The sequence below is a fragment of the Acomys russatus genome, chromosome 6, assembly GCF_903995435.1.
Source record: "Acomys russatus chromosome 6, mAcoRus1.1, whole genome shotgun sequence".
Taxonomy (NCBI): Eukaryota; Metazoa; Chordata; class Mammalia; order Rodentia; family Muridae; genus Acomys; species Acomys russatus.
The window spans coordinates 57,502,727-57,516,943 of NC_067142.1; the positions used below are offsets into that span (position 1 = coordinate 57,502,727).

Consider the following 14,217-nt stretch of genomic DNA (forward strand, 5'->3'; position numbering starts at 1 on the left):
AAGAAACACTTCTTAAATACTGCCCTGATTTTGGCATAAGAAATTTTAGAAGCAATACCAGTAAGGACCGGAACAAAATCAGAAATGCTTAATTGTTTATTTTTCTCACCACTCATACCTGCATTCTTCATCACTTTTAATGAGAGGGTCAGAGCCTACGGTGCCCACCAGGAACTTGGGACTAAGCAGAGGCAGGCGAACATGCTGCAGCACCTACGAGATAAGAAGCACAGCTAAGGCATGCGCGCCACTGCAGCTGGTTAGGAGAGTGGTGACTTGTGCTTACCAAGTGTGCAGCCAAGTGTTCAAACTGGACATAACAAGTGAAGAAGGGTGGAAGGCATAAAGAGTAAATCTAAAATTTATTCTAACCATCAATTCAGTAAAGCAGACTAGTTACAAAATTAAAAGCATGCTAGTATCACTTTAAAACACCACTTTTCACTTTCAACAATGTTATGAACCTCTCTATTGCTAGAGCCAAGTTCATCAGCCATTATATCCCGTTAGATTACTAAAGAACACTGTTTCTGGGGCTGGAGAGATGGCTCAGGGGTTAAAAGACGTTGTTGGTCTTGCAGAGGACCTACCTGGTCATAACTCTCAGCATCCATATGACAGCTCACAACTGTCTGTAACTCCAATCCCAGGGAATCCAAAGCCCTGTTCTGACCTTTGTGGGACCAGGCACACACATAATATATATACACACACACAGGCAAAATACATAGAAAACAATAAAAATAATCTAAAAACTATACTTTTTACAAGGCAGTGGTGGTGCACTTCTTTAATCCCAGCACTAAGGAAACAGAGGCAGGCAGATCTCTGAGTTACTGTTAATCTTTACTGTACCTAGTTTGTAAATAAAACTTTATCACAGAATACACACACACACACACACACACACACACACACACACACACACACACACTATATATGGGATGTGAAGGTTTTAGGTACCTGTTAAATATCTTGGAATACATCTCCTCTGGATAAGGAGGAGACTGTTTTATAGTTACAAGAATGACTCTACCCAGTGACTACTCAGCCCTAATCCATGCACTTATTCTTTGAGTGTGGGAGGACTTCCAAGCTATGGAAGCAGATGCAGTCTTGCTTTCTTTTGTTATTTTCTATAATTTCTGAATCGCGTAACAGAAACATAGAATGAGCCCAAAACAGACAGGAGGCAAAGGAGCAATAAGTTCACAGCAATAAGCAGCTTGTGTCTCTAAAGGCTTATAAGGAAAGTAACAGCTGTTTGGTTTCTGTACGACAAGCACATACTTTTTCTCACAGTATAAAGCGATTTCCTGGAGAAGTGTTCCGACTCTCACCTGGGGTAGCTGAGGGCGTCTTTCCTGAATACTGTATTTGACCCAGGCCATCACGGCAGTGAACACTTGCTCTTCACTCCGCACATTGAGCTCATCACTAGATATTATATCAATGAGTTGGTTAGCTGGAAGTAACATGAATTCTTCACTCTCCATTACCTGCTCAGGGTTAGGTAAGAAAAAGGAGAAAAACCTATAAGCACATTTTTTGTCTCTATATATATGTATGTTTGTTTGTTTGTTTTTCAGTCACAGGGCAAAATTACATTCCATAATGGAGTTGGTATTTAAAACAAGGAGGAAAAGAATAGTTTCAAAAAGAGAACCAAGGAGAATAGAAAAAACACAAAAAGCTACCAAAGCTAATTGTTATTTAGCTTAAATGAGTTTTCCCCTTTAAGAATTAACAAAATTATAGTCAAAATAAGCTGAATTACAATATTAAATTAAAACTTCAGAATGACAAGACATCTAAAGCACCAGGAAAAGCTTCCAGAGGAAGGCTAGCTGTTAAGTTCAGCTTCCAGAAAGAACGAAGAGACATCAATTCTGCAAGCATGAATAAAATGAAGGGAGAATTCAACCAATGGGAACGTCTGAGGGCCAAATCACTATGATAATATTCTAGTGAGAAATTACAAACACACCATGCTTACTTTTACCCAAATCTGGAGACTTGTCAGAATGGAGATGACATGGCTATTAGGATATTACCTTGTACAGGCCAGCCATGAAATGTAAGACCTCGTAAGTCTATTTATCACAATGTACGTACGGGCAGGGTGGAACACAAGGAAGGTAAGCTCTATTGCTATCCTAATGGTGCTTTCTATTACATTGCATGTGATGTCGGATAGCTCTTACAGAATATGTTAAAAGTTCAGACTCAGTGGTGTTGCCTTTAATGAGCATAATGCATTGCTTTTGGGATAGGACTGTTTTCTTGTTCATCAAAAAATGAGAATATTTAGCAGGATATGATAGGGCTTAATGATATTTTAAATATTTGATTAAGAATGTTTTATTCAAAAACATTAGAGAAAATACAAACCACAAAATTAAGTAGTTAGTGGCTACAGTTATTTATTACCTTCTTGTAGCACCAAGATTTAAATAATCTGACATTTTATGGTCCAGTATAGTCAATAGTAAACTTTCACACTTCAGCCAAGTAACTAACTAGCCAGATAACTAGTAATGAACATTTCACTTTCTGTGTCTCGGTTGCCAGATTTAGTGGGGTGATCTCCCTAAACCAGGACCTACTACAGGACAAATAATGCGCTGTGGAATGTAACTGGGAGCACTATAAAACATACTTTACTTGGCAACTGCAGTTTCGGTGCTGTGGGTTCTACAACGACCAGAAGCAGCATTTGGGCCTAGTTCTAATAGGAGTTGTGGCCTTGATGGCCTACAGAACCTCAGTTGTGGTTGTGTTCGATGGTCTGTTTCCTAGTTTCTTCATCTAAGTTTAAGTTTGGTATTGTGCATCTTTAAGAAAGGCGTACTATGTCCCCTGGATGGGGAGGCCTGATGGCACTCGGAGGAAGGATAGCAGACTACCAAGAAGAGACTTGATACCCTAGCATCATATGCAGGGGGAGGAGGTCCCCCTCAGTCACAGTCATAGGGAAGGGGAATGGGGTGAAAGCGGGAGGGAGGGAGGAATGGGAGGAGGCATGGGATGGGATAGCAAATGAGATGTAATATGAATTATTTTATTTTTCAATAAAAAATGTGTAAAAAAGGAGAAAAGTTTAATATTTATTCACTTGTTTATTTATTTATTTGTTTGTTTTTGAGATAAGTTTCTCTCTGTAACAGTTCTGGCTGTCCTGGAACTTGCTCTACAGACCAGGCTAGCCTAGAACTCACAAAGATTTGCCACCACTGCCCTACTTTAACATTCTTTTAAAATTTCATCAGAAGATAACTTTTTTCCCCCTAATATATGGGTAAAAAGCCAAATGTTAGCAGGCTGGGGAATGTAGGCCAGTGGTAAAGGTCTTGCTTAGCATGTACCAGGCCCTAGGTTCTACCCCCAGAGTTACAAACCATCACAAAGTCCACACGGAGAGTCTCTTTTGCTGTAGTTAGAATGGTGGTAATGAAGAAAACAAGCAAAATTAAATGGTGGAAAAAAATCAGGGTAGGAAAGACCCCTTATTAATCTGCATGGTTAATACGAATGTACATGGCCAAATGGCGGTGGTGCACACCTGTAATCCCAGCACTCAGGGAGGCAGAGGCAAGTGGATCTCTGTGAGTTCGAGGCCAGCCTAGTGTACAAAGTAAGTCCAGAACAGCTAAGGATATACAGAGAGATCCTGTCTTGAAAAACAAAAACAAAAACAACAACAACAAAAACATGAGTATTTTATTATCAATTATTCTACACTACTGAGAGCTTTCTAAGTTCCTGGGGTGCAGACAGGCTAAAATGTGATTCTATCCTTAAGATTTGAAATATTCTATCTACTGTTCAAGTTTTTCCACTGCTACTTTTTAAAATTTTTATTTATTTATTTATTTATTTTTGGTTTTTTGAGACAGGATTTCTCTGTGTAGCCTTGACTATCCTGGACTTGCTTTGTAGACCAGGCTGGCCTTGAACTCACATCGATCCACCTGCCTCTGCCTCCCGAGTGCTGGGATTAAAGGCGTGTGCCACCACGCCTGGTGCACTGCTACTTTTTAAATTGTTAAAATGAAATTTGTATCTAGCTTGAAAATGGTAAAGTTGCATAAGGGAATCTTTTTTCTATTAAGTTGAAAACTTGTAAAGAGTAATTTTGAAGCCAGGTGGTAGTGCACCCCTTTAATCCCAGCACTTGGGCGGATCTCTGTGAGTTCAAGGCCAGAAGTAAAAAAAAAAAAAAAAAAAGCAATTCTGATAGATACTGCTAAATTTCCTTTCAAAAGGGTTGTGCCAATGCACCTATGTCTCCATAGCTTCACCAAGAGGGTATATGATAACATTTAAAGACATATGAACCTGAAAGATGGTACTTTGACCAGATGGTGCACGTGTCTATAATCCTAGCATCTAAGAGGCTGATGCTGCTCAAGGCCAGCCTGGGCTAAAATGCAGGACACTGGCTCAAAAGACAAAGCTGGAGAAAACAGTACTTTGCTGTAGTTGTCTTTCAGTGATCTCAAACAAACAAGCCGACTTTCAGACATTCAAGGGCAATTTGAATTTCTCTCTGTGTCCTGCCTACTTCCCTGCTACTCACCGGTGTGCACTACTGCTGCTCTTCATGCATTAAGTACATTAGCCTTTTGATAGGGATACAAATTGCAAGTATTTCCCTCACTCTGTATTTGGCTTTTGTCTTAATATTACAGAAAAATTCTATATAAAATTGATAGATGTTAACTTTTAGCCTTTCTAGATTAGTAACTTAGGAACACTTCTTTGTTTCAAGATCATAAAGGGATGTTTCACGTTATCATCTCATGTGTATTGAGTAAGTGAAAAATAGTGAGTTTAATGAAAATTCTTTTGGTACCATCTAAACTTGTTTTTTTTACAATTAATTTACCAAGTAGTCTGGTATATAACTTATCCTGTTGAATAATAGAACTAATCAGGAGGTAAATGCTGTAGGAAATCACATCTATGATGCACAGGTCCTCTCATGCTGAAATAAGCTACGCTTAGCTTACTTATGAGCCCTTCATGAAGATGATTGGGGAGAAACAACTTGCTTGTAGATATAGAATTGGCCTTTAAAAGTCACTAACAGGCTTGGAATTTATAGCAACCTATTTATTTGATATTATGAGCTAGACCCAGAATATAAGGCAGGTGTTATTTAGAACATAAACCCATAAAATTTAAGACTCCATTAAATTAAATGTCACCTATTTTTATATCATCATCATCATCATCGTGTGTGTGTGTGCGCTTCCTATGGCATGAGTGTGGAGACCAGAGGGCTGCCTTCTCTTCTTCTACCAGTTTCTGGAGCAGATCAGGGTTACCAATGGAACTCACTGGACCCCTATTGCTCTTTTAACAAAAGGTTAGAAATACATTTAAACCTCTTAGTACAACTTGTGTATGTGTGTGGATTCACATGTATGTGGTATACTTTCTACATGCATGTTTGCGTAGAGGTCAAAGGTCAATGTGGGTTTCTTCTATCATTCTTTACCTTTTTTTTTTTTTTTTTTTAAGATAAATAGGGTTTTTCATTAAACCTGGAACTAGTCAGCAAGCCGCAGGATCCTTCTGTGTTTGCTGGGGTTACACATGCCCACTGACGTGTCAGGTTCCTATATTGGTAGTCAGGAGCTGAACTCAGGTCCCTGTGCCTGCACAACAAGCACTTTACCCAGTGAGCTATCTCCCTACCCCACAACTCACCTCCTGAAAGTTATGTTGAGTGAACTTGTCTGCAATCCTCAGCAACTCGCGGCAAGAATGCGTGTCAGCAAAAGCCCGGATGCCCAGGCAGTTAGAAGGGTCTAATTGTCTCTTTAAGAATTCACAGCAGGCTTCCTGTATTTCTGCCAGCTGGAGGAGGCAAGCAGCAGGCAAGAGGGTCTGAACATTGCCCTCTTCCACAGTTATCTGGGAGGTATATGCGAAGTCTATCAGTAACTCCATAGCCCTCTCATCTATGTCTCGGATCACCACTTCTGTCTGCCGGCTTTCGGCCAGCTCTCCTGTAAACATTGCTCGGAAGTAGGGGCTGCAGGCCGACAGAATGACTCGGTGGGCATAGATCTTCTTAGCACCCACAACTAGCACCACATCACATAGCTCCCGGTGCTTTCTCAGAAGGTTGATCACTTCCAAGGTTTGCCGAGGGTGCTTGTCTGAGATATAGGGCATGCGAGCAGGTTGGGGAACCCCTTCTGGCAGTTTGTTGGGGTCTCCAAGGGTGCAGCGGCTTGTTACATCCATTCCAGTCTCTCCTGGTCGAATGCTGGTACACCTACAGCAATGAGGGGATGGAGAGAGATAGAAATATTATCGCTTCTCTTCTTGGTCTAAAGTGTTCATAGAGGTAAGAGACGTATCATCTAGGAGGTGCTGGGAGGTGCTTTGACTTATGGGGATGAAAACTAGAAATTCTGGCTCCATGTCCAGGTTAGAGGAAGACCTTATGCCGACGAGATGCTGCCTCAGTTTTGAGTTGTGCCTAGCCAGCCCATCTGTAAGCTGAGTCCTCCTTGACTTTGAGTTCATCTACCCTCTTACCTCTTGTGGCATCAGGACACAATTTCTTCCATGGGGGCACTCTCATTGAAAGTTCTCTCTCATATAAACCCATGACTTTAAAATGTCAGAGCTTATTTCCCAATATCATGTTCTGTTTGAAGAAAGTTTAGATCTATTTTTACAGCAAAAGTGGTAGTGAACGATAGACGTCCATATGGGGAAACAATCCAAGGACCATTGGCAATGAAAAACTCAACACCAGCCAGGAGGTGGTGGCACATACCTTTAGTTCCAGCACTCGGGAGGCAGAGACAGGTGGGTCTCTGAGTTTGAGATCAGCCTGGTCTATAGAGTGAGTTCCAAGATAGCCAAGGATACACTGAGAAACCCTATCTCAAAAAAACAACAAAACAAAACAAATCAACTCAACATCATCTCAAGGGCTAAATTTTGGGGCCCAACCAGTATGTTAGCTGAGAACACTTGTTCCTTTGTTGAATTATTGGAAGTTTCTTCTTTGGTCCTAAGCGGAGGAATGATGCTATAAATCTGGACGGTTAAGTTTTTTTTTTTTTTTTTTTTTTTTTTGAGACAGGTGTCTGCGTAGCCCTGGCTGTCCTGGAATTCACTTTGTAAATTAGGCTGTGCTTGAACTCAGAGATCTGCCTCCTTTTCCTCACAAGTGCTAGGATTAACGGCATGTGCCACCATGCTGGGCTCCAAATTTTAATTCTTAAGCTTGGTTTGATTCGAATGTTGGTATCTGTTACTTTCCTAAAGTAGCTGGTATCTGTTCTCCTTTCCACTTGGTTGCTACTTTAATATTTGCAGTTATTAAAAAAATATATATATATATATTTGCAGTTATAGTTCAGCACAGAGTCTGTAGCACAGAGTACATGGTACATGAACAGACAGGAAGAAAAGAAGATAGCCACCAACCTCCAAAATTAAACTTACATTTAATACTCAGTGTCTTTGAGTCTTACTATCAGGGGATGAGTTATTACTACAAATGACATGTAATTCATTTTAAGACGTCTTATCGTTCAGGCATGTCGAGGAATGCCCTAATCCTAGCACTTAAGAGACTAAGTTAAGTGGATCAAAGATAGTCTTGGCTACATAGCAACTCTTGTCTCAAAGACAGTCTTGTTTAATCTAATAAAGTATGTGCTCCAAACATACAGTCAATTATAATGGTTGTAAAGAACTTTAAAATAATCAGCACATACCCGCCCACATACACACCCAACATCACAAAAACCGGAAGCACAGGGTATAGAAAGAATAACATGCGGTCCTGATGCTGGGTAACTGCTGAGAGCCAAACATAACTCAGAGGATTCTGCAATCTGAGTATAATATCCTACTGTATGAAAAAATGTTTTTGGTGTTTTGTTTTGTTTTTTGCTTTTTTGAGACAGGGCTTCTCTGTATAGCCCTGACTGCTCTAGAACTCACTCTGTAGACCAGACTGGCTTCCAACTCAGAAATTCCCCTGCCTCTGCCTCCCAAGCGCTGGAATTAAAAAATGTTTCTAAAAAAAAAAATATTAATTAAGAAATTCTGCGACTCTGGGCTGGAAATTATTTATCTTTATATGAGAATTCTTTAGCCAAAAACTAAGAATGCAAACTGAAAATTTGCCTAGGGTGTGCAAAGTTCTGGGTTCAATTCCCCAGCACTTCCCCACCCCCAATCAAATTATGTAAAAAGCTAGGCCTCATAAGCAGGCTCAATCCTTTCACAAGGAACACGGAGGCCAGAAGATCAGAAGTTCAAGGTCATAGAGTGTGAGTCAGCCTGGGCACATAAAATCTTGTCTCAAAAAAATACCAACATCGGGGCTGAAGAGATGCTTGGTGGTTAAGAGCACTGCCTGCTCTTCGAAAGGACCCGGGTTCAATTCCCAGCACCCACATGGCAGCTCAGAACTGTCTGTAACTCCAAGATCCGACACCCTCACACCAAGGTACATAAATTAAAATTAAATAAAAATATTTTTAAAAAATACCAACATCCCTGAAAAAAAAAAGGACTATTTTTTTTAAAGTACTTATTTTATGTGTATATGTGTGTGCCTGAATGTATGCATATGTGTATACACATGGATGTGTGGGTACTCATGAAATCTAGAACAGAGCATCAGATCCCCTGGAAGTAGAGTTGTAGGTGGTTGTGATCTACTCAATGCAGGTGCTAAGAACTGACCCACTCTTAGAAGCTTCTAGACCAACGTTAGATTACTTTGGGCTCAAGTATTGCATATATAACAAGCCTTATTTAAAAGCACCATGTGTGTCAGATCAGTTTGAATCAGCCAGGCTTTACTATGATTCTAGAAAAGCTGTAAGTCCACAGACATTCTGTGCTTTATATATAGTCTTCTGAAAGTTTACTTCTACATCAGCTGTTTGGAGGGCTAGATTTTTCTGTAACAAGAGTGCTATATATAGGCTTAGACTTAGTTGTAAAATGCACAGTGCCTCACAAGCAGCTAAAAAAGAATAAAACAACAGACAAGAAAATATTTATATACATTCTATTTAGTCAAGAATGTGGGTACAAGGGAGGGGAAAGGAGACCTCTTTTAAAATGTTATTCTAAAGCTTGTTGCTACTGGTTTTGGTTTTGAAGTAAATATGTCAGGGAGGGGTGACAGCTGGAGGTTGGGGACGTGTTTGTATATAAATAACCACTGTTGAAGCCTGTAAGCTGGGTATTTCCTGTATATTAAGTATGTGTGGTCCAAGCTGCAACTCCTTCCAGGGCATCTAACATGTTCTTCTGCCTCTGAGGACACCGCACACACAGTGTATATACAAGCAAAATCCCCATACAGATAAAAACAAATCTTTAAAGAACAGACAAGCTCTAGAGGCTTTAAAAATTACTTTTCTTTAAGATCTGAAAAAAAACAAAAACAACAAAAACCCACCCAGAATGCCATAGCCAAGTTGAGTGGTTCAAATATTTCAACATATGAAATAGAACATATTATAGGCTCATCTAGAATAATATCTTTCTTCTACAGACAAAGAAGTCACTTTGATTATCAGGTGACTTTGGTGACTTTCAAAGAATGAAAACCCTGATACTTTCTTAACAATTTTCCTTCTGCTTCTGGATAAACCAGTTTCCCCTGGAGCCAATCCCTGTGAGTGCCACAGGAAGGGAAGAGTTTATAGGATTATTTTGCAATTAAAAATAAAGGTTTTATTATATTATTATATATATTACATATTGTTATACAGATTTCTATACCACTCTAACTCTTTGAAAGCCCTGGAAACTGCACTAAATACAGATTGCTTTGATTCGGTCATCATGAAGTCAGTAACTTGGAGAAAGAGGCCTACAGAATGAATTTCAATTTAGCATCAACAACACTGAATTTAAACTCTGCTTTTCCAGTTAAAAGCAAGTGAATGGTGTAAGAAGATTAATTTTTTATTTTTTATTATTAGTGTTTCTGTGCACACAGAACATCTGTGCTTGGAGATCAGGGGATAAGTTTCTGAGGGTGGTTCTCTCCTTCCACGTGGGGAATAAACTTAGGTCATTAGGCTTGAGTGTCAAGTGTGTACCTGCTAAGCCATCTTGCCAGCCCTGACATTTCAATATTACCTTAGTGTCTAAAATATAGTTAAGGTTTTGTTATCTTTAAAAAAGTTATTTCAGTTAATATATGAGAAATAATTTTTATATATGTATGTATATATATGTATGTATGTATGTATGTATATATATATGTATGTATGTATGTATATATATCCCCCATCCCCCGAGACAGCCTTGGCTGTCTTTGTAGACCAGGCTGGCCTTGAACTCACAGAGATCCGCCTGCTTCTGCCTCCTTGAGTGCTGGGATTATAGGCATGCACCACCGTGCCCAGCTCACAATTTATATCTTATGACCTAAAAATGGAGTTGTATAAGCCTGGCAGGTAAACAGTAGTTTAAATAACTGGCAAATAATTATAATAAAAAAATTGGATTTCATAATCATTATATTGTGAATCCACAGAGAAAGAGAACCTGTGTCTACCAACTGTATATAATACACAAAGCTCTTAGCTCTGGACTGAGGCGAGTTCACGGGTGTATCAAGAAGCAAGTGGAACACTTAATTATTTAGAGTGGAAGTGCAGGAGTAAGCAGAAAGAGGGCAACAAGTTGGGCTTGGTGGGTCCGTGCTGTGATCCTAGCACTCAGAGAGCTGAGGGAGCAAATGGTTAGTTTGAGGCCAACTCAGTGGTGCAACAGACCTTATTTCAAAAACAAACAACCCAAACCAAGCAAACAAACAAACAAACAAACAAAAACAAACCCCAAACTAATAAAGGAAGAAGGGAAGGAAGGAATAAACCCTGATAAAATGTGGGCCATACAAAAGCATTTTTGCTTAATAAATTATTATTATTTATTTTGGAGGAGCACTGGGGATAAGACAAATGCTCTACCACAAGTTATACACAAAGTAACTTTTGGAGGTGATGGACATATATAATGCTGTGGTGATAGTAACACAGATGTAATGGCTAAAATCTCAACTCTCCTAGGAGACAAGCCTTCAGGCCCATCTATGAGGGATATCTAGATTAACTAAGGTGAGCAGATCCCCTCAAGCGTGGGCAATGCCAGGCCATGAGCTGGGGTCCTGGACTGAATTAAAGGAAGAAAGCAAGCTGAGCACCAGCATCTTCGCTCTGTTGCTGACTGAATGCAGTGTGACAAGCTTTCTCAATCTTCTTTCCATGACGATTAACTGTACCCTCAAAGATGAGCCAAATAAACTCCCTTAGATTGCTTTGTCATACCAACAAGGAAAGCAACTAATATAATAGGTGTGTTCAAGTGTCCAAACTCATAAAAGTGTATACATTAAATATGTGTAATGCGTGTATATTATATATCAATAAAGCTTAAAAGCAGAGTTTGCAAAGGCAAAATATTGAAGTATTTGTTTTACATCATCCAGAGAGGTTTGGATGTGAGAGATATAAACTATTTAATTACTCCAAGGATTTGTTTTGCTGTATAATAGGAACACCACATCTGGCTTTCCCAGAGTTTAAGTGGATTAGATCTCACCACACTTCTTTTCTGCCACTATATGCACTAAGCGGTTCTTTAGTATTTTAAAGGTACTGTGCTACTTTAAAAGGGAATGTGGAGCAAAGTGATGGCTCAGCAGTTAAGAGCAGAGGACCTGAGTAAGGTTCCCAGAACCCCCACCAAGCAGCTTACAACTGCTAGTAACTCCAGCTCCAAGTGATGGATACTCTTGACCTCTGAGGATACCCCATTCATGTATACACACACACACACACACACACACACACACACACACACACACACCTAATTTCTAAAAGTGTGGATAGGTAACTCAACCATTCTTATTATTGGGTCATCCCCATTTAAGTATCTTTCAGACATCAAATATCTGTGACCATACTGAGATAGTCTACTGCCTTGTCTGAAAACAAAACAAAACAAAACAAAACAAAACACAGTATCCCTATCAGTTTGCTTCTCATAGAGCTACAGTGCTACTATAACTAAAGTCGCAGCGTCTCGTGGAAGGAAAGGACACTCTAGGAAGAAGAAACTGCACGTACAATACAAAGGCATAGTGTTGAAAACACAGGACATGGTTCTTTCTCCAATACCAACTTATTTCTCAAAATTATGTATGTAAATTTTCATCTCAATCTTAGATTTTTGGTTGGCCTCAGACCACAGGTAATTCAATATTCTAGAGTACAAACTTCATAATTTCCAATATCTGGTAAGTAACGTTGTTTGTGCTGGACAATTTAAGAACTGATACTACCCACATAAACATTCAAGAAAGCTTAAAAAATATGTATTTATTTTAGTAGTTCCCATCACCTACACACAAAGGGCTAAAGAACTCCTATTTTCCGGCTGGTAATACTGAATTGGATCCATGTTAGTGTCCCACTACCACCAAAACCAATGTCCTCTCCCATAAACGTCCCCATATCAACAGAGAACATTTTCATTCTTCCAGCTGCTCAATCCCAAACTCCTGGAGTCCCCTCCCAGCACACCCTCAGGCCCAACCATCAGCAAATCCTGCTGCGGCACCTTCAAATAGGATCCAGCTGTTTCCCCACATCTTTCTAGTCATGTGAATTGTGGCTATCCCCATCCTTTTCTTACCTAGACTACTACAACAACCTTATGAATGACAGTTCTCCTCTTGCCAATTTATACTGCCTTCACTAAACGACAATCAAAGAGTTGCTTCAGGAAAGCAAATCACATCTTCAGAGCCAGTCCTGCGCTCAAAATTCTTTGTAAAATCTTCATAGAGGGAAACAAAGTTCAGCTAAGCAAGCTCACTGGAACTTCTCCCTGCTAATCTTCTGAATCCATCTTGTAATATCCCCTTGCTCCCTGTTCTCCAGGCACAGACTTCTAAGTCTTCTTTTGCTTTAGACTTTTACTCTTTCTTCCTAAAAGTTCTTCCTGGGAAAATATGTAGAGCTCACACTCATTTCTTTCATACAGTTACTAGATCGTCAACTTATCAGACCATCTTATAAAATAATTCATATTTCTAGTACTCAGAATCATTCACCTTGCTTAAGGTTTCTGCAAGGTTCATAATATATTAACTCTCTCCTGCAATTAAAATGAAAGCTCTTTGAGAACAAAAGGTTCTGTTCTCTTCTGCATGCTGCTCTTCTCCAACACTCAGATCCAGAGTCCATTAGGAAGCTATTAATGAATTAACTTTTCTTGCCAAAATAAAGCATGTCCTCTAAAAGTTCTTGCCTAGTTTTCATTCAAGAATGCCAGGTTTGTAGCTAGGCAAACTCTGGTCAAACCTAGGCTCCTCGCTTACTAGCAAGGAAAATTACCTAACCTGTATTACCTTGGTAAGGGTTTATGTTGAAGCAATGAAACACCACGACCAAAGTGACTTGAAGAGAAAAGGGTTTATTAGGCTTACACTTCTGCATTGTAGCCCATCATTGAAGGAAGCCAGGACAGGAACTCAAACAGGGCAGGTACCTGGGGGCAGGAGCTGATGCAGGGACCATGGAGGGGGTGCTGTTTACTGGCTTGCTCCCCTGGCTTGCTTAAGTTGCTTTCTTATAGAACCCAGGACCACCAGCCAAGGGCTGGCCTCATCCTCAATGGATTGGGCTCTCCCCCATCAATCAGTAGTTAAGAAAATGCTCTACAGGCTTGACTGCAACCTGATCTTATGAGGTATTTCCTCACTTGAGGCTCCCTTCTCTCTAGCTTGTATCAAACTGACATAAAAGTAGCCAGTACATGTTTCATCTCTACGTCCATCATGTGTACGCGGGGATAACTACTTACTTAATAAAGACTGCCAATGTTGAAACTTGCCTGAATTAGGTCCTCTGGTTTCAAATGCAGAGGGTTTTTTTTGTTTTGTTTTGTTTTGTTTTTAATCACAAGCTGTCTTGGACAACTGGACCAAGTATTTAAAATAGAATAATTTTGGAAATCTGTTCCATATGCCTGTCTATTATTCTTAGGAGAAAAAGCAAATGTGTTGCCACAAGACTGTATTATGCTGTGCTTCTAGAATTACACGCATAAGAACGGGAGTCACTGGCAGGCTGGGATACTGCTTTAAATATTCCAGAAAGCTGTAATGAACGCTAGAAGTGTTTAGGTCTAGAAACTGTA

At 39.7% G+C, this 14,217-nt stretch overlaps 1 protein-coding gene across 1 annotated transcript in view; it reads right to left on the minus strand.

Moving 5' to 3' along the window:
• Klhl20 (kelch like family member 20) overlaps positions 1-14,217 on the minus strand; it is a 37,911-nt gene that overhangs the window by 14,840 nt on the left and 8,854 nt on the right. The window contains 3 exon segments of the mRNA XM_051147684.1: positions 119-213; positions 1,341-1,499; positions 5,716-6,289. Coding sequence (XP_051003641.1) covers positions 119-213; positions 1,341-1,499; positions 5,716-6,289 — 828 coding nt within the window.